Below are 24184 nucleotides of genomic sequence, written 5' to 3'. Positions count from 1 at the left end.
AAGAAGAGTTCGAAACTGTTATACGTACGTGTACATTATTTATGGTGGGTTTCATGTAAATGAAATAAATATATGTGTAAATTTTTATTTATAAATCCCTTTTATATTAATAAAGATGCTATATAATAGTGTATTCGTATTATGTAAATTGTTCTCTTTAGATAAAGACGGTGCTGTAGTCTTTAGATATGTAAAACTCTATTTACATGACAACTCATATGTGATTTACCTGTTTGAAGATATTTTTTTCTTGCGAAGATTATTTTCTCTTCCTCTTTCTTGTAAAATTGGCCGTAGCACAAATTAAAAATCTGAAAAACAATTGACAAAAAACAAATCCCAATAAACATGGAAACGATAGGTGCAATCTCGGCCGTTGATTGTAATTTTAGCGGGCCCCACAAACGCCAAGGGTCCCTATACAAAAACATGCGATAATAAATACAAGTAAACAAGTCTTGGGGAACTTATCGTCTCCCCCACCGCGTCCGCGACTGCGACTGCGACTCTACTCTTTTCCTTTGCAAGTAAGTCATCTCCCAATTCCTAATCCCTTTAACAAATTCTTCTTCTCTTTCGAACCAAATTTCTACTTTTTGTTTGATTCTACTTAATTCGTGCATTATTGGGGGCTTTCGTTTTCCCGGAAAATCCCAAGTATTTCTGCTTCTGATCTGTGTTCTTAGCGTATTTAGCTGATTCAGGTTTTGGATTTGATTAATTGTTTCTTATTTTGTTGACTGGGGAGTTATCTAGCTTTAATTGCGATGATTATGATTAAATATATTAGATTTACTTTGAAGATTGCAGTACTTGATGATCGTTTGCTTAATTTGCTAGATGTATTCGTACAAATTCGTTTGCTTCTGTCTTGGTTCCTATGCTATGTTTAGTGGTTGGAAATTGTTTTAAATGGAATTAATAGTGATAATCAGCCTTTGTATTAGCCGAAATTAGAACATCGGGTCGGTGTTTCAGTTGTTTTTAATTTATTTATTTGGGACTTCGTATAATTTGCTACATGTATTCGTACAATTTGTTTGCTTCTGTCTTGGTTCCTATGCTATGTTTAGTGGTTGGAATTTTTTTTAAATGGAATTAATATTGATATTTGAAGCATAATCAGCCCTTGTATTAGCCGAAAATAGAAGAACGAAATTAGAACATCGGGTCGGTGTTTCAGTTGTAGTTTTTAATTTATTTATTTGGGACTCCCTATAATTGTTCGAAAATCGTGTTATGTTTGTTTATTTGATTACTTCAAAACAATTTTAACTTAATGGAATGTCTTGCCGGTCCATGGAAATACGTGTGGCTTTTGGGTGCTGAGAAAGTTTACATTCAAAAGGGAAACAATTCGTTGACCATGTTTCGAAATCACTATCTTCTGCTCAGAATAAAAAACGATATATTGAATTAAGGTCATTCGCATAATTTTGTTTCTATCAAAGAACGGAGATATGACTTCTGAGTTTTGGAATTGTGGTTACATGAAATAGGGATTCATTCATGCAGTGGGTGTGTCGTAAAAAAACATTTTTCTATTGGTCCAAACGTGATTTTTTTCATTGCACATTTATGCCTTATGTGATGCATACCTTTTTTTACTATATATACTAACATAACTAGATGCCAGCTCAGGTTTCCTGATTTATATAATGGGTGGAAGTTCGATCGATGATGACTGGGAGCTTGCTTCACTGTCTAGTGCTGTTCGCACTATGGTCTTAGTTGGACGTACTGGTAATGGAAAAAGTGCAACGGGAAACAGTATTCTTGGAAGAAAGGCCTTCAAGTCCAGGACAAGCTCCTCAGGTGTTACCAGTACTTGTGAATTGGAGAAAACTGTATTGAGAGATGGACAAGTCGTAAATGTTATAGACACTCCTGGTATAATCTTGCTAATTTGTATTCTTTGTACATTCAATCTGAATATATAATTTCTGTCCATTTCTTGGAATAGAGAGACAGATGGATAGGGTAGTTGCATCAATGAATTTAGTTTTCAAAAGCTAATCTTTCTCCCTGTGTTGACTTGTGTGGCACACCACTGCAGGTCTTTTTGATTTTTCTGCAAAGTCGGACTTTGTTGGCAAAGAAATTGTCAGATGTATTGATTTGGCGAAAGATGGAATCCATGCTGTGGTTGTAGTTTTCTCAGTTAGGACTCGCTTTTCACAAGAAGAAGAAGCTGCATTGCGTAGCTTGCAAACTTTGTTTGGAAGCAAAATTATTGATTATATGATTGTGGTCTTTACTGGGGGAGATGATCTTGAAGACAATGATGAGACCTTGGATGACTATTTGGGCCGTGAATGCCCAGAACCTTTAAAGGTTATTCACCAACTTTTAACCTTGTTATTTAACTTTTTGCTTCTTTTGTTTCGTTTCTATAAACTATCACCATTAGTTTTTTTTTTTGTTTTTTTTTTTTTTTTTGCTTTTCTTCCAGAATTGATTTTCCTTTTATTTGATATATATCAACAGGGTTGTGCTTATTACTTCCACCTAGTTCTATGATTATCTGGAATTATTTGCTACATAACTTGAATTACTTCACATTATTAAAGTTTTGTGTAGAAACATGAAGTCAAGTTAAAAACCTGTTAAACCCACCCCATGCTCATAATGGTTTTCCATTTCCTTCATTCTGGATGACCATTCATTTCCTCATAAGCTTACATCATCCTTATTTAAGACAGTAAGAGCCGGACTTCCCGTCTTATTTTATTGGGACAGTTTTCAGTAACTTCATTTTCAGCATGTCCGTGAAATCAGCGGCTCCATTTTTGTATTTAAAAATGGACTCTGTCATTGATCATATCCTTTTCTTTGATCCCTTCTCTTCAAATGTCTAGTGTGCTGGAGATCAAAGAATATTGTTTGTTAGTAAGCATGGTATAATGGATGATGGATTTTCACTATAGTAGTAGATACAGGAGAAAACGTCAGGCCAACCTAGATTAGGGAAAACTCTATCAATCCTCGCCCAAACAAGGCCCTATCCTCTTTCTTCTTCAACCATGCCTGAATAAGGGCTTATTATAGTTTGTATTTACGTTTTAATGTATGGTTTGCAACCACGTACGTACAATTTCTTATGTAATCCATTACCGTCTTGAATACGTGGATGTTATGTATTAAAAGATTAATGAATTCTTGGATTATTGTAGGACATCCTTACTCTGTGTGAAAACCGGTGTGTGCTTTTTGATAATAAGACTAAGGATGAAAGTAAGAGGGTTAAACAAGTTGAGAACCTTCTATCCCTTGTAAACAAGGTCATATCACAAAATGGTGGGCGACCATACACAGATGAGATATTTGCTGAAGTGAAGGTATTTTATTATTTTTATTATTAACTACTTGCTTAAATTGTCTTTTTGTTTGTAAATATCATGATAAAGTTTTCATTGTATCCGACAGAAGGGGGCCATTAAACTTCGTGACCAACAAGAAGAGGTTAACTCCTTGAAGGGGTATTCCAAACGAGAAATATCTGAATTGAAGGATCAGATGCAGCGTGCACATGACGAGCAGCTTAAGCGGATTACTGAGATGGTAACAGATTGCCCTAAGCTTTCACATGCTTTGCTTTTGGATTTAGCTATGGATGTCAATATATTCTTCCAGTTTTCATACTCGGTTAAAACTAGAATACCATGTTTGGTTGCACTCCTTGACAATGATATTGACCACCTCTTGTTCAACCAAGTTTTTTTTTTTTTAATATGTTAGGACATATTTCTTTCCATACCTAAATCACCGTCCCATGTTTTTCATTCCATTGATTGCCTTTGAAAATATTATCACTTGTGAATACCTTGTAGACAAGTTATTGCATATAAGGTTGGGATCAATGAACTCTTGAATGCATTTAGTAGTCAGTCCCGCGGTTGTAGAATACCTTCAGATGAGATTTTGCATAGTTTATTAGTTCTCTCACATAAGTATGGAGATGTACAGTTTTATGCATCGTGCGTTACAAAGTTTAGGGATGGCTTCATAAGTTTGCTTTATATTTTTTCATCTGTTCTAATGTTTATGTAGTAGTTTAGGTAGAATGAAATGAGTGGAGTGGTCATCAAGAATTGACATTTAGTATTTGCAGAGTTGGTAGTACAAAAAAGTGTTAACAGTTGGAAATTTCCTTCAAGCCATATCGTCTGATATATAGGACTTTGACATCATATGTTTCTAGTTGACATATCTGGTTTGCATGCTTATGTTCTCGTGATATAACAGAGTATGAAGCATGAAACTGGGATCACCTGACGAGTTTGATAAGAAAAATAATTGAAGAGAGTATTTTTCTGTAAACTACGGAACAGAATTTTTCTGAAGATAACTTTAACTGAATTTTGTCGTCGTCTTTTTAGTTTTTGTTGTTTGTGGAAGTTGAAAGATTGGGTGAGAAAGACTATAGGGAGGCTTTACAAAATTGGCCTTTGTGTGGCTCACTGATTAATTGCATTATTATTTCTCTCAGCATTTATAATTTTTGACTAACCATATTTGATTGAAATAAACGTCTATATGCTTGGGCTTACGTTATTTTTTTTATTTATTTGAAAGGATCAAATGTTGCATTATTCTTTAGTCCTGAAACATGATGATATTTTACAGGTCGAGTCAAAGTTAAGAGAGACCACTATGAGGCTTGAGCAACAGTTGGCAGATGAACAAGCTGCGCGTCTGAGAGCAGAAGAGAATGCTCAACGGGCTCAGCTGAAGTCTGATGATGAAATTCGAAAGCTTCGAGACCATTTAATGAAAGCAGAGGAGGAGCTTCGTAAAAGAGGTGAAACCAAGTGTGTCATTCTATAAACGTAACTTTTGACAAAGATGCGTGGTAAGGAATCAATCTTTCTCCTCGTTTAACTGTTGGTTAATGTGGAGTTTGCTGCAAACTGTTTGCGACAGCGATTGACAATGATTATGGTTTGAACCTTTTATGTAAATAAATCGGTAGGATGCTAAGTTTACTATTTCTGTTTTATACCTATACATATATTTTATATATTTTGTCTGCAACTTTGGCTTACAATTTCAGCATATCCTTCAGTTTGCAACTGAAACCACCTTCACACATACCAGCCGTTTAGATTTCTTGAATGAGTTAAATCTTTATCTTCGGTTCTCTGTGTTTATTTTACGCAGTTTTAATTGATAGTTTAAGCCAGGAAGGGTCGACTCGAAGACAAGGCGGCCCTTGCATTTTGAACTTACCATAAGATTGACCCTGATCCATTAGAGAATCCTTGGAGTTTCCTTGCCTTGCGAATTTGATTTGTCAATCGAATTTCCGGTGAGGCAAGAGACTTGTAGCTTAAGTGTTAAGCGTAGTTTGTGTGTGTCGTGAAGTATTTGTAGAGAATAGGATACTTGTGGAGATCGAAAGAAGCCATTGTTTTATTTTTTTGAGCAACCAGTGATGGTATGCGTACGATGGAAAGATGAAAGGAAAAATGAATCGGAGAAAAGAGAACTGAAACATGGAATAGGAACAAAAAATCACTGACCGTAAAAGGAAAAGAAACCAAATAATCCTTGCCACAATTTTTGTACCAGAGTCCCAGCTTCTCCTAGCTTTTCGCGTCGATTCTCATAACGGTGTCAAACTGTTTGATGTTAAATGTGGAGCCACAAGTGATATATTGTTGTTCAACCGAAGTTGGGTTACATCCACACTGTTGTCGTTTCCGTTTCTACCGGAAAAATTGTTTGGTTACATTTACAAGAGTTTGAGAGAGTGAGGTATCTAGGGTTACGAGCCTCGTATCAAATTTGGGTGAGGTTGCTCTTTTATAAATAAGCGCAAGCCTCCTTTTCTACATACATTCACGTGGGCTAAGAAGTGACACCCAAATTAGGGTACAACAATTGATATGTCGGCAATAGAGTTGTCGGCTATGGTAGGACCCACGTCTATTAGTGGGTGAGTTTTCTTTGTCTAAACAAACAATATTATGTTTTAATTTTGTACGAAAAGGTGGGGATTGCAGGCACAATTAGACATTAGGATTATGCTATCCGTACATTTTTTAAAACTTATGTACTTTTTAAATAGTGAAGGTAAGATCGAATGAATTAAAAAAAAATTATTAATAAAAGTGAAAAATAAAAAAAAAAATGTGTGGATAATACACTTCTAGACATTATTCTATAATTCAAAGAGTTTCTCTTTGGGGTAACACTTGGCAAAGAGACATGATGACACTCATTTAATTTGTTTAGAGTGTATTTAATAGTTATTTCGTTTTTATATTTTAGTTTTTGTTTTCATTTATTTTTTACATGAAAGATTGTTCGGTAGCTTTTAGTTTTCAAAAGTGTGCTTGGTTTTGGTTTTTGAAAATAAAAAAGCTACTTTTTTCAATTTTCACTTTAAAAAAAATTAAAAACTAAAAATAAATAGTCACAAACTTTCAGTCCTGCATTTTTTTTTAATTTAAATTGAAAACTACAATGGTTATCAAAATCGATGATAATTGCAAAACTGCATCGTCGTGTAACGAAACCTTAGTAGTTTTAATGATTGCATCCAATCAACGGAAGGGGAAAGTTCTGTCGAAGATATACTAGTACGTGCTAGCATAGATAACACCATGAAAGAAACTGGGAAACCCAGCTACTCATTATCTCATCTTATGTAACGAATAGTTCATCATCACTGCCATAATTAAGCTAATTAATTAAATTACGAGACATAGTGTAGTAATTATTCTGCGTAGTATTTAAAAAAAATTTATTCTGGGTAGTACTAGGTACTAAATCCCAAAGTCATATTACACTCCTTACAAATACATAATTAAGCTACTAATTAGAAATCTTGTTGAAAAAGTCAATGTTCGTTCCGAACACATGGGAGAAGATAAATCGTCATTATTAATATCTGGATATAATTAAGATGATTGAGGTGACAGAGGTAGCATTTCCTGCATTTGAAGATTCTGCCTCCAAAAAGCTAATTAATTACCTGCACGTAAACACAACAAAATATGAAACTCAAGAGATAAAAATTTGTGTTTAATTATTGTTTCTGTGCGAATTAAATTACAGGTTAAATTATATTTATATATGTGTATATATAATTATTAGTAATTTAGTGATTACCCAAGATGGAGAATCTTCTTGTTTTGCTGTGGGAAGGTAGCTCCTCCACCCTCAATGATATTCTGGCTAAAGAAATTGCGAGAAGCTAATGCCTGGATTGCATTCATCTCTGGCACAGAAACCATGTTTGCTTGGTGAAGCCTCTCAAGTTCTGATATCTGATCATCGATCCATCGGAAAATTAAACATCGATGTGTATATATCAATAATTTGTGATTCAATTAGATAGTAAATCTTGGAATATCATACGTACATTATATTTTTTGAGAAGTTATATAAAACATATATAACTTAGAGTCTGCATGCATATCAGTTTTTTTTGAGTGATTTTAGTGGCTAATTAAACATGTATATATATATATGTATACACGCACAGATGGGAAAGTACTGTCTTCATCTGATGATGAATTAGTTTCGGCATGCATTTTCATAAAATTAACGTATATGAATACTAATCTCTGCGCTTGCGCATACCTTAGTTCGAAGATAAACATTTTCGTTTTCCAGCTCAATCTCCTACGTACATAACAGAAATAATTGATTATATTTAGAGCATTCACTTCATAGGAAGAGGGCAACTCTTCTTAAATGTAAAAGGTTTACCTTTTTCTGCAAGTACTCAATCTCTGCAATCAGCATTTCTTCCTGTTCTCAAGCATCAGATACATACATACCGGGAAATAATTAATTGCGAGAGGAACATTGAAGATGGCCAATTACTAAATTGGAAAATACGCGTATGCAGCATTCTTCGAAAGCCATCAAGAATATCGTATAAATCAATTGTTTAATTGAGCGAATTAATTACCTTCTTGGACCTGATTCTAGTCATGCCTCGTTCAAGCTTATTCTCCAGCTGCTTTAGTTCTTTCACAGTTAGATTACTCAAGGAATCTCCCATTAAGTGCCTACAATTAAGCAATCAATATTTTTATTCATCCACTATAGATACAATTAAGCGCCTTGAGATGCAAGCTAGGTCAATTCTATAGAGAAGTATACTTTAATTTCAAAACAAATTGATATCTCTAGGTAACTGATGAAATATGTATATATTTTGGACTATTTTCATGCAGGTTCATTCGGGAGGTTATAAATAATTGCGATCAAATTAATGGTCCTTTTCCAGTTCAATGCATGTATAAACAAGGAAATATACAGTGGAGTGGATCACCTGTTAGAGTTCTGCAGCATTTGAATCTGTTGCCTCAGTTTTGCCGATTCCTGTTGATAATACTGCATATCAAGACAAAAATGCAGCAAGAATTTCTGTCAATTTGACAAATGCCATTATCCAAAGTAAGTTAACCCATTAACCAGACCACAAGATATGTATCAAACTTCAACAGAAAGGTATATGCAAGGACCAAGGTTTACACACACACACACACTCACATACTATCTGGTTAGGCATAAAAACTAAAATAAAAATACATTAAAAAAATATGTATATAATATATATGGAGTACCTGAGCGTTAATTTCAGTAATAGAAGTTGATCCTGTGCTATCTGAACATGCCTTCTTGTACCTCTCTATGGTGTTTCTTATACTGCTGCAGGTCAAATTTAAATTGTGAATTGTCAATAGGTGATACAGATGTGTCAACTGATCAACTTCTTTTTCAAATAAGTTAATTTCACATGAACCCACAAAAAGGATCTAGGAAGGATAAAAAAGAGTTGATGAACCAATAGAATAATTACTCGCACTGTATGGGTTCATAAATTTTTGAAACATTATAAATATAGAGAGGCAGAGAGAGCTATATATATATATATATATATATATAATTCATGACAATATATAATTGGAAGTTGTATCTTATGTTAGATGAATTTTGAGGGTGTGTCAACGAAGTTCGGCTTATAGTGAGCTTAAATATTGTAGAACTACATGACTTTTAAGGGGTGATTCTAAATATATAAAAAAGATTATTAGATACTGTAAACTGCTATTCCATGCCAAATAATGTTTTTCAGCTTTCTTTAGCTAAGGCTATTTACAGTCATGGACGGCTAAAACGTACTTAGCCCTTGGCTACGTTTTAGCCACTCATAAACCAATATTTTAAAGAATATTGTAAGGTTAAGTCTTTCTTTCTCCAGTCATACGTAGCTAAATTTTTTCATCTCTAAACGGGCATGACTTGGGAAGCACATGTTCGGGCCGCCAAGGGACTTGAGGGCTCGTTATACATACCCTGCCGGGCCTGCCCTTTGTTAAATTTAGATTTGATTCTTATACTGATTCATTTTGGTCCTTTGTTAGATACCCTTGACTGAAGATGACCTAAATACTTATATACGAGCATATTTGGTTTTGTTCAATAAACAGAACTTTTAGTGCAAAAATAACCTCATGCGATTTCGAGGTGTCAAACAATGAAGGGGTGGCTGAAAGCACATATATATGTTGGTGAGACGGGACATGAATGAGAGAGAGGGCACACTGCCTATGGATAATATATCAGATTAAACAGGGAACCACTATATATGCATGGCGTGGCTCTGGAGTCAATTCAATCCCTTTTGTGGAGGGCAATGACATATATATGCACAGCAGTGGCCACCACGCAGCCACGCAGATGTCAATTACAAATAAGACACTTTATTTTCTCCCCTACTTTTAGTATTTCTTTTCTCAGCTATATACATAAATATATAAATCACCGCTTAATAAAACAAACAATTATTTCGAAAGTTTTTTAGTTTTAGGGAGAAAAATGTTAATTAAACAAGGAGGTTTTCTCAAACAAATTAAGAAATGGGAAGCATAAGAGAAAAAACCGTGGACTCTCAAAAAGATAGAAGAATAATTCATAAGAAACGAGTTTACTGCTACATAGGTGTAACTCAATTCTATACAAGTCATTATCAAAAGACATACTGCTATTGTAAAATAAATAGTTCAAAAGTGTTGCAATTTTTAATTTGACATAGCTTTAGATCTGTGCTAAAGCAGACAATTTTGACGTTGAAGACGAATAAGACGAAAATTTGACACTGGAAGGCAATTAGGACTTAGGAGGATGTAGGAAGACTTGCATGCATGCAACAAAAGACTAAATGTCAGCACAATTACGTACGGTACGTGTAAAACTCCCCATTCATGCAAAGAAACCCCATTGATCAATGAGCTCTCCAAACTCTTCAATGATCTGTCTGTTTAACCAAAATTTGAACGGTCAGGAATTTATTCCCTGTTTACCTTCACCTTCACCTTCCTCTTCCATTCATCTTCTTCCTTGTTCATCTTCTTCCCTCTTGATCTCCATCTCTCTCTCTCACCAGCTTCATAATTGAAGGATCTAGAGAGGATTCAGATGGTAGAGATCCGGAGAGAATTCCAGTCCAACCCCAAACCTCAAGAGTCAAAAAAGAGTATGGGTGGATCATGGATGGGTCAGTTAACTTGTTCCATATGCATAACCCCCACACATGCAGCAGCATGGCACGTGCATGTTACCCTTGCATGTATTAAAATAGAAACCCTTAAACTAAAACTAAGCACAGAGTTTATTAGAGTTTCATATTCTTTTTTGCAAAGTGGTAAGTAAATATACATATATATGTATATATATTATGAAAGTTTTAACCTTTCAGAGTGAAAGCCAAAGTGAAAAGTCGAAGAAGCTTTCTCTTGAATTAGAGTACTGCACAATAGCTAGATAAAGACAAACAGAAGGGTAGTAAGGGTTTGAAAGCCAGAAATGGAAAGGGAAGACCATCGACACGGTATCATGATATATGTGATCTCAATGCATGCCACTGCACAGAGAGAGAGAGAGAGAGAGAGAGAGAGAGAGAGAGAGAGATTCTAATAGATTTGTAACCCTAAAAATGAAGAAAATGAAGTATCAAACACACCCAACAAGTACTGGATTCCTGTGGAACAAAGTAGGTCCAAATTGGTGCAACTGTTTCCTTTTCATTCACTTTTATGTCTTTGAGAAAACTGTGACTACAGTGGTTCACCATATATACAACAGTAACACACGCAAACCCACACAGACACATGCAAGCGCTATTTAAGTTGGACTCAACGCTTTCTAAATTATTTTCATAAAATCAAATTTAGTTGGACTCAAAAATTGGGATTTAATAAAGACAAGAAAAATCTCCAATAATATATAGTTGGACTTAAAATATTTGAATAGTCTTTAATTACAACCACTCCTATTTCATCTTGAATATTCTCATTCTTAATCATGTCCTGTCTCGGATGTATGGCACATTGGCACATGAGAAAGGACATGATTAAGAGCGAGTATATCTGAGGTAAAGTAAGAGTGGTTGCAATTAAAGATAATATGAGAAAAAATTGGTTAAGGTGGTTTAGACATGTGAAACGAAGACCTACAAATGCTCCTAGAAAATACAATTATGAGATAGGGGCTTAGGATAAAAGGGGTACATGAAGACCTATGAAGACTTAAAAAGAGATTTTAAGAAAAGAAATAGAGAAATTGGAGCTAACAGAAGACTTCTCGGAAAAACCGAGCTCATGAGTGACGTTATAGAATTCATACACCTGTCCAACTTAGTAGGATAATACTTCTTGTTGTTGCAATTAACTACTTAATCAATGCATGCATGCAAGTGAAGAAAATAAATAATTAATTGATAAGTGAAGTGAAGTGAAGTTAAGGAACAGTTAAGGATGAATTTAGTTATAGGATATTACTTGTTGTTAGAGTACTCGTAGAGACGGCCCCGGCTAGAGAAGACAATGAGGGCAATTTCAGCATCACAGAGAATGGATAATTCATATGCTTTCTTCAGCAGCCCATTTCTTCGTTTGCAGAAGGTCACTTGCCGATTCGTCGTGTTCTCAATCCTCTTGATTTCAATCTTTCCCCTCCCCATCTTAATATCTAATTACTTTGATCAGATCCAAGAGCGAACCAACCTCCTGCCTGTATACATAAAAGAATTTATACAATATTAATAAATAGGATATATATAGTACTAAGTTCATATAGATCGTTGCAGCATGATCATTAATTAAAATAACAAGAATTAATTCTGAATAAAAGAGAAAGCTAGCATATGTGTGCGCATACATACATATATATTACTAAATGGAAAATAAACTGCTAATTAAATAGAACAGACTGAAAGAAATTAAAAAAAAAAAAAAGAAAATCCTCTTTGAGATATCTCCTCCTCTCTCTTCTCGAGCTATCAAAGGGAAAGAGAAATAGTTACAAAATTAAAATTCAGCAGATTGAACTCTGTACATACAACGATTAAGGAAGAAATTTTTTTTTCTAATAGGGGTTTTATTGGAGAAGATCAAAGACTGAAATTAAGATATTATAAAAGAAAAAGATGATTATAATGGAGAATCGATCGGGTAATGGGATAATATAACGAGTACTGCAGACATCAAGGATTATTGTGTTAGAGACGAAAATAACAAAAGAAAAATAGATCAAGGAAATCAGACAAAAGTATGATAAGAAAAAAGGAAATCAGACAAAAAGTTGAGGAGATCTAGAAGAAGTAGATCTCACCGGAAAAGTATGAGGGTTGTAGGCCACTGAAAAAAAACAGCAGTTTGATTAATGCGGAGGCCAAACTAAGATAGAAAAAAGTCCATAAATATTTTACCCAAAAACAAAAAAAGAAAAGAGTCCAATATATATTAAGCATAGAAAAAAATGCCCCATACAAACTGTGGTACCGGAATCTACAACATGCTGAACAAGATTTTGGTAGTCATGGCACCATTAATGGTGCAGTACCCTTTACTGGGAACTCTTTCCTTCTCTCTCTCCCCCTCTCTCTCAACCATATGAGAGAAACACAGATCAGTAATATATAGATTACTGAGCTAGCTAGGTTTGTGAGCATGCTGGAAGTTAGCTGAAGAAAACTGGGGCTGAAATCAAATTCAAAGAAAAAAGAAGAAGGAGGTGGTGGTTCTGCAAATTAATTAGAATACACACACACACACACACACACACATATATGTTAAATTATATATACACACACACACACACACACACATATACACATATATACACATATATATATTGCAAAGCCAAAGGCCTAAATTTATATAAAAACGAAGTCTCAGTTATTTTATTCTTGATATCATGTTCAATATGAAAATAAAAAAGTTGACAGGGAAGAAAAAGAAAGTGAAGAAAGTCAGAAAGATGAAGCAACAGATGATATATATTTGGGATCATATATATCAAGAACACTATAAAACCCAGAATTTGTATACAAGATAAAATAAATAAAATAAGAAGACAAGATTAGCTAAATAAAAGTTCGGAAACAAAGATCTAGCTACATATGAAATGCGACACGATGAAAAATAATTAGTATTTGGAAATTAAACAACATAATTATTGTTTTAGTTTTTCCATGGAAAAATGATGAGATGATTTTTTTAAACATAATGAGCTGAGGACCTTTACTTTAGGGTTCCACAACTCCCCACAACTCCTTTGGGTCTTCTCTTCTATTGACCTCACCTCAGCTTTCGGAAATATCTAATCCCAAAGAAGCCAAAGCTTGTAGGCAAGTCCTCTTTCCCACGCCAATTATAGCCTCTTTCTTACTTTGTCCAACTTTGATTTGTGTGTGTGTGTGAGTCTAGAGAGAGAGAGAGAGAGAGAGAGAGAGAGAGAGAGAGAGGGTTGGCCTTTTACCGAAATGGGATACAAGATGTGGTTGTTTGAGCTGATTTGAACAGCTTTGCAGGTTCAAATTCGCTCCATATATAACTGCAAGTTTTGTTCAAATGTTAGTTTATAATTAATTATTTGGTGAAATGAAGAGCTAACTGACTAAAATGCCCTTAAAGAATAATAGAACTTGCATACAATGAGGTTTATCGCTTCTGTGGCATCTCATTCCTATAAAAAAAATGACATGGTTTTTCAACACGTATCATGATATTGAATTGAAATACTACATGACAGTGAATCAATTTTATGTAAGTTTCTCTACAAGAATCCTATCTATTAATCTATTTTAGCTAGCTAATGAATTATTCATCATCGGTATACAAATTTTTTTTCTTCTTCTTCTAGCGATCAAAATATGTGAGGGAAATTTCCAAAATGGGTCAATGGAATTAATTACCGTATGACAGATTAGGGTATGGTGCTATCCATATATGCCTGCACTAGGTTTGTCAACAAATAGAAGAATGAAAAGTCATTTTCAGGCATTGCTAAGGGCTAATTACATTTTATACCCTTAACGTTTTAAGTGATTTTTAAATTGAACTATGAGGTTTTAATTCTCATATACGTTGCATTCTATGGTTTTGTAATTGTATCAATTTATACCTTTTGTTTAATTGAACTATAATTCTCCGTTAAATTGATGAGTTTATAATCAATCTGATACAAATGTGGCTTACCCAATTATAGGTTACATGCTCACCATATCATCAGTTTTACGAAGATTCAAAGAATTCGTTAGACAAACTCACACAAGGCATAAATTGATACAATTTTAAAATCTTAAGGTGTAATGTGAATAAGTTAAGACCTCTCTATCAGATGTTAATTTGTTTCAACCATTTTTAATTTGTCCTTAATCGGGACTTTATAAAAAGTTTCATCAAATGTTTAGGTGTGCGGTAGAGCTATGCTCAATGCCTAATTACATAACATAACTGAGAAGTTCGGGTCCTCTTTTGAACTTATAGCACTACTGAGCTTCTTGCTGGATTTCAAAAAATCAATGGACTGCAGGCCTTGGTAAAAAACGGTAGGTTCTTGACAAAGGATTTACGAAACTTTACATTTCAATTTAGTTATCCACCGATCGAGTTTGACATACTCATTTCGTTTGGATTATTGACGCAATGAGCTATGTTCTCAATTGCTTAAATATGAATTTCATATTCACATACAGACTCCTATATCATTATCTGATGAAAATTGAAGATCAAGAGACTGAGGCTTAATTAGATCCAATCGAGGAACTTCATATGCAAATTTGGCGCAGCGTGACAAATAATGGATATAAATTGATAATAATTAATAAAGAATGATGAAACTGTAATTCACTAAAAAGTATGAGAAAATCTCAAAGTTCATGATAAAAATTATGAAATAAACAAGCCTAGCATGCAACCTGAAAGTGGTATTTATAATACCTCTTAGTCTTAATATACTTTTCAGGAGTTCAAATCGGAAAAGTATTAAAAAATAACAGAATACTGAAACGTCCTAAAATCTTAGAATCCTAATAAGACATTATAAACAATAGATTTTGACCGAAAAATCCCATATGTCACGGCATAGTGAACTCATGATACTCTTTTCTTTAGAAAGGTGGGTCATTGACCTAAATCAAACACTAGATTCCAAATCCACAGAGTTTTATTAATAGTGCCGGATTTGCGCCTTTCAACTTGATATTCAATCCATTCTACCATATATTTACAACAAGATCAAATCAAAGAACTTTCTTTTGTATGATATTAATTCATCATAACACAAAGTTAAAAACAAATATGAATTCCGTACCAACATATGTCAATGAATAATCTTGTCGAAGAGACATGGAAGACGATCCAAGAAAGTTGTTAAAATGTGTCAAATGTGTGTTTATACTATGAAATCGTTATGTTTATAATCTATGTCAGTTTTGCATTTAGTTAAAGTAGAAATATTATAGTTACTCGTTACGTTGATCGTTAGAGAATCACTTAGTACTGCAGTTTAGTAATATTTTTTTTCAATTGTAAGTAAAATATTTAAATTCAATTTTTGTCGAAACCGATTTTGAACCAAATATTATGGTTGGACATTCATTAGAAAATGCGACGTAGCTTATGAAATGATTAGCATGGTCTTTACTTCAAATCTAGTATGATCAGATTGCAGTATAAAACTTCATATGTAACATATTTTGGCCATTTTACTTTGATATCTACTAGTACCATTTTTGGGTGGCAACCTTCCAATAAATGGGGCCTGCCTATATATCGTTTCTGATGTAGGAATTCATCGTTGATAGGAGAGAGGCCTATATATGTATAAAAAAATTGACTAGTTGTTATTAGCTACCTGATATATGCTCATTGGTATAAGATCCCCATCCCCTCCTTAAATGGTGATCCATAATCCATGATTGGCTTACTGGTCTTGATATGCTTAGTTCATACCTTACCAGCCATCTCTCTCTATCTCGGTCTCGAATTAGCACAATATATCAATCTGAAGAACATTTTTATTGGTTGTAGTGCGGATTAAGGAGGCGCTCCCCCATGCTGCGGCTGCGGTGGTGGGGGTTGCCGCCTCCCTTCGTTTTTGGGGGAAGTATCCCAATTATAATATTTGATATATTATATTATACACATACATACATATAGGATTAGAAAGAAAAAAAAAAACTAATTATCTGTCCATCTAAAAAAATTTATAATTTTTCACTTAGTACTACGGTTTAGTGGTATTCCTCTTCACTTTAGGTTTGAATCTCGTGATTGACGAATTCAATACAAAATTTCGTTGCCCATTGTGTAGCTAAGCTGAACTTCTCCTCCCTTAGTGTAAAAATATCATTATATGGGATTCCCCAAGTTATTAATAGTGATAACAGAAATGAAGAGTCACAGAAAATGAACCAATGTTGTAGAGAAAACAAGAAAGAAGAACAAATTTTAGAGAGAGAAAGAAGAGAGAAGGAAGAGAATTCTCAATTGTATTTTTTGTATTGTATTTCCATTGTTTGTTTGATGCTATTACATTTGCTTATATAGCCACACATGGCTTACACTCTAAGCAATATGTTTTTAACAGAACCAACTACTTAACAACCTTTCTGTTAACCTTTTTAACAGCTACTAATAGTTTTCCTATTGGCCTACATTATTCATCATCCCCCCTCAATCTCAACTGGGTTTCCAAGTTTGAGATTGAAGCAATGCTTAACAAAGGTAGGACTGTGAAGACCTTTAGTAAGCACATCTACTCAACCTTGCAGCAAATGAATTTGAAAATGCATTAACTGGAATTTTGAACAAATCCCCACCATCACTCATTCCTTGATATAAAATCACCTTTGTGGCCTTGTCCTTCCCCATTGCCGATGATAATCTTCTCATTTCCATTGTATGGTGCAGCTTGATTAATGTTGGTAGCATTGGCCATCATGTGGTGTGTTGCACCAGTGTCTAGAATCCAAGTTTCAGCAGCATTGAATCCATTGTCATTGACAGCATTTGTATTTGGTTGCCTCAAATTGGTTTGTGCAGACAAAGAAGTGAGGGAAGGTGGTGGTGGATTACCTTGGTATGAGAAATTGTTCATGTGATAACATTCAAGGGCAATGTGACCCTTCTTTCCACAGATTTGGCACACAACAAAATTTGAAGGTTGTCCATTGTTATCAGCCCGGTAATAACAATTTGGTGCAGTGTGTCCTTTCTTTGAACAGATTTGACACTCAAGTGAGATAACATTCTTATAGTTGGTATTGCCATTCCAAGATCCTCCTTTAAAGTTTGAGCTAGTGTCACCCCCTTGGGAATTTGAACTTTCTCCATGCTCATAACTCTGGTTTCCTCCTTAAAATATGCTAGAACTTGCCCCATCGCCTTATATATACATTGCAGACATGGAGTTGGAAAGAATCTGCATCCGAGCCTCAATACTAGCTTCTGCACCCAACAATTGTGCTCGAAAATCTTTAAGTGACATTATGGAATCCCTTGCAAGAATCACCGTCTTGATTACTTCAAAATCAGTAGGCAGTCCAGATAAAATAGCAATGATATAATCATCATCTGATATCTTTTCACCAGCAGAAATTAATTGATCTCGAATCCCCTTAAGTCTAAGCATGAATTTGTCCACATAGTCTCCTCCTTTTTGTGCAGTATGAAATTCCGTCTTCAGTTGATTCACACGAACCATTGATACAGATGCAAAACCTTTCTTGTAGATAATTCCAAGCTTCTTGTGAAGTTTTGCACCCAAAGACATGTTCCATGGCATCATTAGACAGGGTGGCAATGAGCAGACTTAGCAATGCAAGATCATTCTTCACCCAATCTTTATATGCCGTAGTAATTTCTGTAGTAACTCCAGTGTCTATATTGATTACATACTTTGGTGGACATGGCGAATCTCCAATGAAGAAATCAAACAGATCATAGCCTCTCAAAACAGACTGAAATTGAAAGCTCCATTTCACACAATTATCATCTTGAAGCCTATCTGTAAGCATTCCCAGCAACCCCTCAATCTTCACGGACTCAGACATGATATTTCAAGGAACTTGTAATGAAAGAACGTAGATGATATGGAGTACCCAACAATACACTTCGGCTATCAGCCTTACAGAAGTGCAAGAATCAAGAAATGGCTATTGGCCTTGTTGAAATTCACTAGAAATGGCTATTGGCCTTATCAACAACACACTCTTTGGCTATCGGCCTTAACAATTCTCTACTGCAAAGACTTAATTTATGGCTATCAGCCTTGAATTTTCAAGTAAAACACCATGCAAAACAATGTTCATTGACGCATTGAAACAAATAGGTGATGTGCATTTCAGCAACCATGAAAAGAACAAGCTTGATGATTGTCGAAATCGTTACCCAAATCACAGAGAAACACCATAAATCTTCAACAATGTCAGCGGAAGAACAACACCAAGAATCGTTTAGCAATTGATACCATGATAACAGAAATGAAGAGTCGCAGAAAATGAACCAATGTTGTAGAGAAAACAAGAAAGAAGAACAATCCTTAAAGAGGGAAAGAAGAGAGAAGGAAGAGAATTCTCAATTGTATTTTCTATATTGTATTTCCATTGTTTGTTTGATGCTATTACATTTGCTTATGTAGCCACACATGGTTTACACTCTAAGCAATCTGTTTTTAACAGAACCAACTACCTAACAACCTTTCTGTTAACCGTTTTAATAGCTACTAACAGTACTAACTGCTACTAACAGTTTTCCTATCAGCCTACATTATTCATCAAATAGAAGACATGACCCGAACAATTGAAGAATTACAGACACATGTACAAAAAGAACTTAATTGTGTAAACTGAAAACTCAACATTGCTATTACAAGAATTGCAAATCCTTACGGGCACCCCAATATTCTTGCAGAATTTATAGCTGGACAATTAAAGAATAGAGTTCATTTCGCAAAGCAATGAAAAAAGCTATTGAATTAACTGAACATGATGTACTAAATTTTTTTATAATTTAGGCCAAATTATTTTGGTGGTCTAGGTGGTGAAACTCATATTGTAAGTTGACCCATGTTGATGGAGTTTTGATGAAAATTTCGAATTGGGCTATGATTACTAAAAAACTTGACCACGGAGTTATGATTAACAACTTTTATACTACAATGGTCAATTGAAACTATGAGTCAACCATAGAAACTCATAATGCATTTAAAGACCCGAAACTTAGAGTCTCGTAATTACCTCCTTCACCGACGTCTCTCAAGTCAAAAGACTAATTGACTTGATTAGAGGGATAATAGTTCATAACGGAACCAATGACAACACACTACATAGACCTCTATAAAGCTATCATTGTACTCACTCTTACCGCTATAAAAAAAAAAAAAAAAAAAGAACAAAGAACAAAGAAAAAAAAAAAGATAACCTTTCACTATGGAACGTAATCATTCATCCACCAATAAACACTATTGATCACCATCTAAGTTTAATTTAAACATCTAACAATCATTGACTCACACCTCATTTATGTATCATCAATGTGACCAGATCTTACCTATCATTTTTCTCGATTGCAGAGAGGCAACAAACACTTTACAGCTTATTTTGAATTTATCCCCCAAAATAATTTACAACAATTTAGTAGATATAAAATATGAACTACGCTACTTATATTTAATAAGAAGTAAAATACTTTATTAGTAGTGACCAGTAAAAGGCAGGAGAGCAATAACCTAACCAGTTATGGAAGGAAGTTCTACTTGGCCCACGTGAACATCTATACGCTTTAGGAAACCTTCAGCATCTGAATGCATAAGCTTTCACGACCTTCATTTGCTTGCTAGGGCATTGTTTTTTGTGCCGCCTCTTTCTTGTCTCTCGCCACTTATGATGAAAACGACATGCACTCGTATGAGATATTTTACTTTGCTTCGAAGCAGGCGTTGACAAATTTTTGCTCGTTAATTTGACACGAAAATAATATGTTTTGGATCAACTTGTTAACGAGTTAGGTCGTTATTGATCAAATGTTAAGAACCCGTTAACGAGTTGGGTCGTTACCGGTCATCCATTAAGAATCCGATAAGATATCATTTGTCAAATTTAGGCATAACAATTTCTTGCAGACTTGATAATCTGACACAAAATGACACTCTGTAACTAACCAAGTTGTTATCGAGTCACATATTAAGAACCCGTTAATTTAACAAATTTGACAGGGCAACGACAAGAACACGACAAACATGACTTGTTTGCTAGGCTTACTTCGGTGTCAGACACTTCGGATTTTTTAGCTGTTAATTTTTTTGTTAAAATCACAAAAATCAAGATCTAACAATTATAAAATCCAGAATATCTTTGAAGTGTTTTTAACTAATTGAGTTATAAGTATTTTGCAAAAATAACGGAGTTACAATATTTTTACAAATTTTTTATCCTTTATTCGACGTGGGTTAAGCTTTTCTCTTCTACTTTGTTTTTCTTTTCAAGTATTCTGACTTTGAATAGTGTAAACTGGGAATTGTTGTCTGACTTTGTCATATATCTTTAGTAGCTAGACAGTTACCGGACCGGACTGTCGATTTCTTTGCTGGCCGGTTCGGTTTGTCCGGTTTGGTATGATGGTTTTGGTCTGTCCGGTTTGGTATGATGGTTTCTTTGCTGGCCGGTTCGGTCTGTCCATTAGTTTGAAATGTTTTATGGTATCTAGGCTTGCAATTAACATCCAAAGTAAACGGAATTGCATTGACATTAGAAACTTGTCAATGAATCATTTTATTAAATAGCTCGCTATGTTGCGTAAACGGCGCACACTAGGTGACCGGAAATCTGCGATGAGGCGTCGGGATTTCGCAAGTCTCAAAATGCATATAAAATTTACGCAGTTTGGTGCACACAATTATCATAAATCCGAATGTAGCGAAGATTGAATTAAAAGCTAGTTCTACCCTCATCCCCACCCAAACCCGGCCCCCGAACAAGAGCAGTAACATAATTCTTCGTATACAAATGATTCGAACCTGGCCCTGAATTCCCGCTATCAATTACGTGTTCTTTAGAATCTACGCATAACACTGATAACCAACATAAAATATTTACTGTTACCCAGCAACAAATAGACAATAGAAGAAAGACGATAGCCTAACAAGAAAACTAAAAGGTTGTCGTCAAGATGGAGCTTAATACAACAGAGAATTATCCGAAATCAATCTGAAAATTAATCACTACTAAGATGGTTGCGCTTCATAAGTAATTTCTATCGCGGGTAATGCCCACAAAAAACAGGTGCAGGTTTCCAATCAGTCTCAGAATCGAACACCCGGCTTCCTATAAGGCCGTTATTGTCTTCAACTAATATGGGACTCACGTACAAAAACGGAAAAATCTGGACGATGGATCAACCCCAAAACTCTTATCTCATTACGATAGCGAGCCATCGACCCTTGGGAGAAAAGCTCTTCATGCTAATTGTGAAGCATAGTTATCAAGAGTTGTAGATATTACATCAAATCAATCTGCTTTATTCTTCACTGCTTTTCTTCTATTTTTCTTTGCACCCCCTAAGAAACTTTGTGGTCAACAATGCACTCAAAACCAAGAGGGTGGACTTTCTAACAACCTATGTATTCCTTGAACAGTTCCTTCTAAATCGGAAACAATCTTAACATTCTCACTCCCCACACTTCTCCACTCAAGAAGCTAAACACCTTTACGATAGAGGATGTTCAACTGATTCCCTGCCATGCAACATCAGTTTACAATAACCTGCCGTCTCTTTAAAACCCAAACCCTACTTATACAACAACTCACTGTCACATGCTTTATGCCTATCAGTAGCCATATTGTAGACCAGATAAATGGAAAAGACATTTCAAAAGAACATCAGCGTGCAACATGCCAAAAGCAAACCACTCTACCATTACAGCATTACCCACTTTAAAAGACATAAATCTAGAAACATCTTCTCATCCCTCTCAAAATTCCATCCCACTGAAGGTCTCTAACCAAAAGGGTTTAGAAAGAGACTATCAACAGCTCCAGAAATCCCAGAGTGCAAAAGCATACCAACGACTTTAGTGCCACATACGAGTTTACGACACAATTGACAAGAGAAAGAAATAACTTCAATTCACAAAAATATTCCGTTGCATGATATTTCATAATGCCAAACATCACCAGTAGCTATCACCAGAAACTTTTCCTTTACCTAGATTACAATGATCCATGAGGTTATCGCGTTCAGCCCCAATTGACATTGTTATTACTGCGATTTTAGTAAAAAAGCATACCCCTCGATAGTAATTGCTCTACATAGCACACAACAGAATCAATTCAGACTATTCCGCGCAAGCTTATTTTCATGCTACCCCTAGATTTGACAAATCACCTTGATTCTGTATTTGAAGATTCACCATCTACGACACTCATCCATCCATGACATCCTGACCTAGACTTGCTCATGTTTTTGTATAATCAAAAGAGAACATCCTCAAATGTTCCAACCATTGATGGTCGTACGTACTCATGCAACACTCGAAACGTTTTTATATCCTTTGTTCATATATCTTCTATCTAATATAGGAATAAACGTTCTGAATTCTTCTTCGCAAATGCAGGTTGACAGAAAAAATAAAAATCACATTGCTCTATAATTGTCAGTAGTACTCATCATGTTCAACTAATTAACCTAGCAAAGTTAAATCATAGTACCATCACCACATCTATCTGTAAATCAAAAGTTTTAGAGTAAAAAATACAAGTTAAACGGTGTTGAACACATCAAGATCACTAGATATTCGACGTTCGACCAATTAAAGCTGCAATTCACAAGATAAAACCAGATCTGAGACTAGCCATTGTATTTGTGTGGTATTATCTTCCTTTCCATACATTAGTAAATAGAAAAAGGCATCAAAAGAAGATTACAGAATAAAAATATGGATTAATTTCCCAATAAACACGATAAAGGCTGCTACCTACAACCACACAATGATATCATGATCTTGTAAAATGTACAAACCAACCAACCTGGAGGGTGGATGGATCCATTCTGCCATATATTTACAACAAGATCTAATCAAAGAACTTTCTGTGGTATAGTATTAGCTCATCATAACACAAAGTAAAAACAAATATCAATTTCGTACCAGCATATGTCAATGAATAATCTTGTCGAAGAGACATGGAAGATGATCCAAGAAAGTTGTTAAAACATGTCAGATGTGTCCTTATACTATGAAATCATCATGTTTAGAATTTATGTCAGCTTTGCATTTTGGTTAAAGTGGAAATATTATAGTTACCCCATTATGTTGATCATTAGAGGATCACTTAATACAATAATTTAATTTTTTTTTCCAGTTGTAATTAAAACAATTTAAATTCAATTCTTGTTGAAACCGAATTTCAACTAAATATTGTGGTTGGACATTCATTAGAAAATGCAACGTAGCTTCTGAAATGGTTATCGTGGTCTTTACGTCAAATCTAGTATGATCTGATTGCAGTATAAAATTCAATATATTTTGGCCATTTTAGTTTGATATATGTTAGTACCATTTTTGGCTGCAACCTTCCAGTAACTGGGGTCTGCCTATATATCGTTTATGATATAGGAATTCATCGGTGATAGGAGATCAGAGACCTATATATGTATAACAAAATTGACTAGTTATTATTAGCTAGCTGATATATGCTCATTGGTATAAGATCCCTATCCCCTCCTTAAATGGTGATCCATAATACATGATTGGCTTACTGGGTCTTGATATGCTTACTTCATACCTTCTAATTTTTGATATATTATTACACACACACACACACACACATACATACAGGACTAAAAAAAAAAAAAACTAATTATCTGTCCATAAAAAAAAA

At 34.7% G+C, this 24184-nt stretch overlaps 2 protein-coding genes across 12 annotated transcripts; one reads left to right on the top strand and one right to left on the bottom strand.

The window, feature by feature from the left end:
• Positions 1–455: 455 nt before the first annotated feature.
• On the top strand, positions 456–5034 carry LOC137710116 (immune-associated nucleotide-binding protein 9-like). Of its 6 annotated transcripts, none has more exons than XM_068449075.1 (6): positions 456–527; positions 1642–1890; positions 2057–2334; positions 3174–3338; positions 3427–3561; positions 4627–5034. In XM_068449075.1, the coding sequence occupies exons 2-6, from the start codon at positions 1659–1661 to the stop codon at positions 4825–4827; spliced, it is 1011 nt and encodes a 336-aa protein (XP_068305176.1). In that variant the 5' UTR covers positions 456–527; positions 1642–1658; the 3' UTR covers positions 4828–5034. The 6 variants fall into 6 exon arrangements, with proteins under 6 accessions (XP_068305176.1, XP_068305173.1, XP_068305184.1 ...); XM_068449072.1 differs by having other exon boundaries at positions 466–527; positions 1637–1890; XM_068449083.1 differs by lacking the exon at positions 456–527 and adding an exon at positions 563–657 and having other exon boundaries at positions 1637–1890.
• LOC137710148 (agamous-like MADS-box protein AGL11) lies at positions 4626–13778 on the bottom strand. Of its 6 annotated transcripts, XM_068449112.1 has the most exons (10): positions 13549–13632; positions 12634–12659; positions 11802–12033; positions 8586–8670; positions 8291–8352; positions 7925–8024; positions 7720–7761; positions 7591–7632; positions 7117–7274; positions 4626–6979 (listed from the first exon to the last, which is right to left on the bottom strand). In XM_068449112.1, the coding sequence occupies exons 3-10, from the start codon at positions 11981–11983 to the stop codon at positions 6976–6978; spliced, it is 675 nt and encodes a 224-aa protein (XP_068305213.1). In that variant the 5' UTR covers positions 11984–12033; positions 12634–12659; positions 13549–13632; the 3' UTR covers positions 4626–6975. The 6 variants fall into 6 exon arrangements, with proteins under 6 accessions (XP_068305213.1, XP_068305229.1, XP_068305216.1 ...); XM_068449128.1 differs by lacking the exon at positions 12634–12659 and having other exon boundaries at positions 8586–8667; positions 13549–13778; XM_068449115.1 differs by lacking the exon at positions 12634–12659 and having other exon boundaries at positions 13606–13771.
• Between the last annotated feature and the right edge of the window lie 10406 nt (positions 13779–24184).

This window comes from Pyrus communis, chromosome 1, assembly GCF_963583255.1.
Source record: "Pyrus communis chromosome 1, drPyrComm1.1, whole genome shotgun sequence".
Lineage (NCBI taxonomy): Eukaryota > Viridiplantae > Streptophyta > Magnoliopsida > Rosales > Rosaceae > Pyrus > Pyrus communis.
Note: the sequence above shows the minus strand (reverse complement) of the source record. Positions and strands in the feature narration are given on the sequence as shown.

Excerpts from the sequence above, each read along its gene's own strand:
- LOC137710116 (XM_068449075.1), top strand. The coding sequence starts at position 1,659 with ATGGGTGGAAGTTCGATCGATGATGACTGGGAGCTTGCTTCACTGTCT. Across the intron at positions 2,335-3,173 it reads AATGCCCAGAACCTTTAAAG|GACATCCTTACTCTGTGTGA; the intron begins GTTATTCACCAA and ends GGATTATTGTAG. Across the intron at positions 3,339-3,426 it reads AGATATTTGCTGAAGTGAAG|AAGGGGGCCATTAAACTTCG; the intron begins GTATTTTATTAT and ends TGTATCCGACAG.
- LOC137710148 (XM_068449121.1), bottom strand. The coding sequence starts at position 11,983 with ATGGGGAGGGGAAAGATTGAAATCAAGAGGATTGAGAACACGACGAAT. Across the intron at positions 8,671-11,801 it reads TACGAGTACTCTAACAACAA|CAGTATAAGAAACACCATAG; the intron begins GTAATATCCTAT and ends TTTGACCTGCAG. Across the intron at positions 7,275-7,590 it reads ATGTTTATCTTCGAACTAAG|ATATCAGAACTTGAGAGGCT; the intron begins GTATGCGCAAGC and ends ATCGATGATCAG.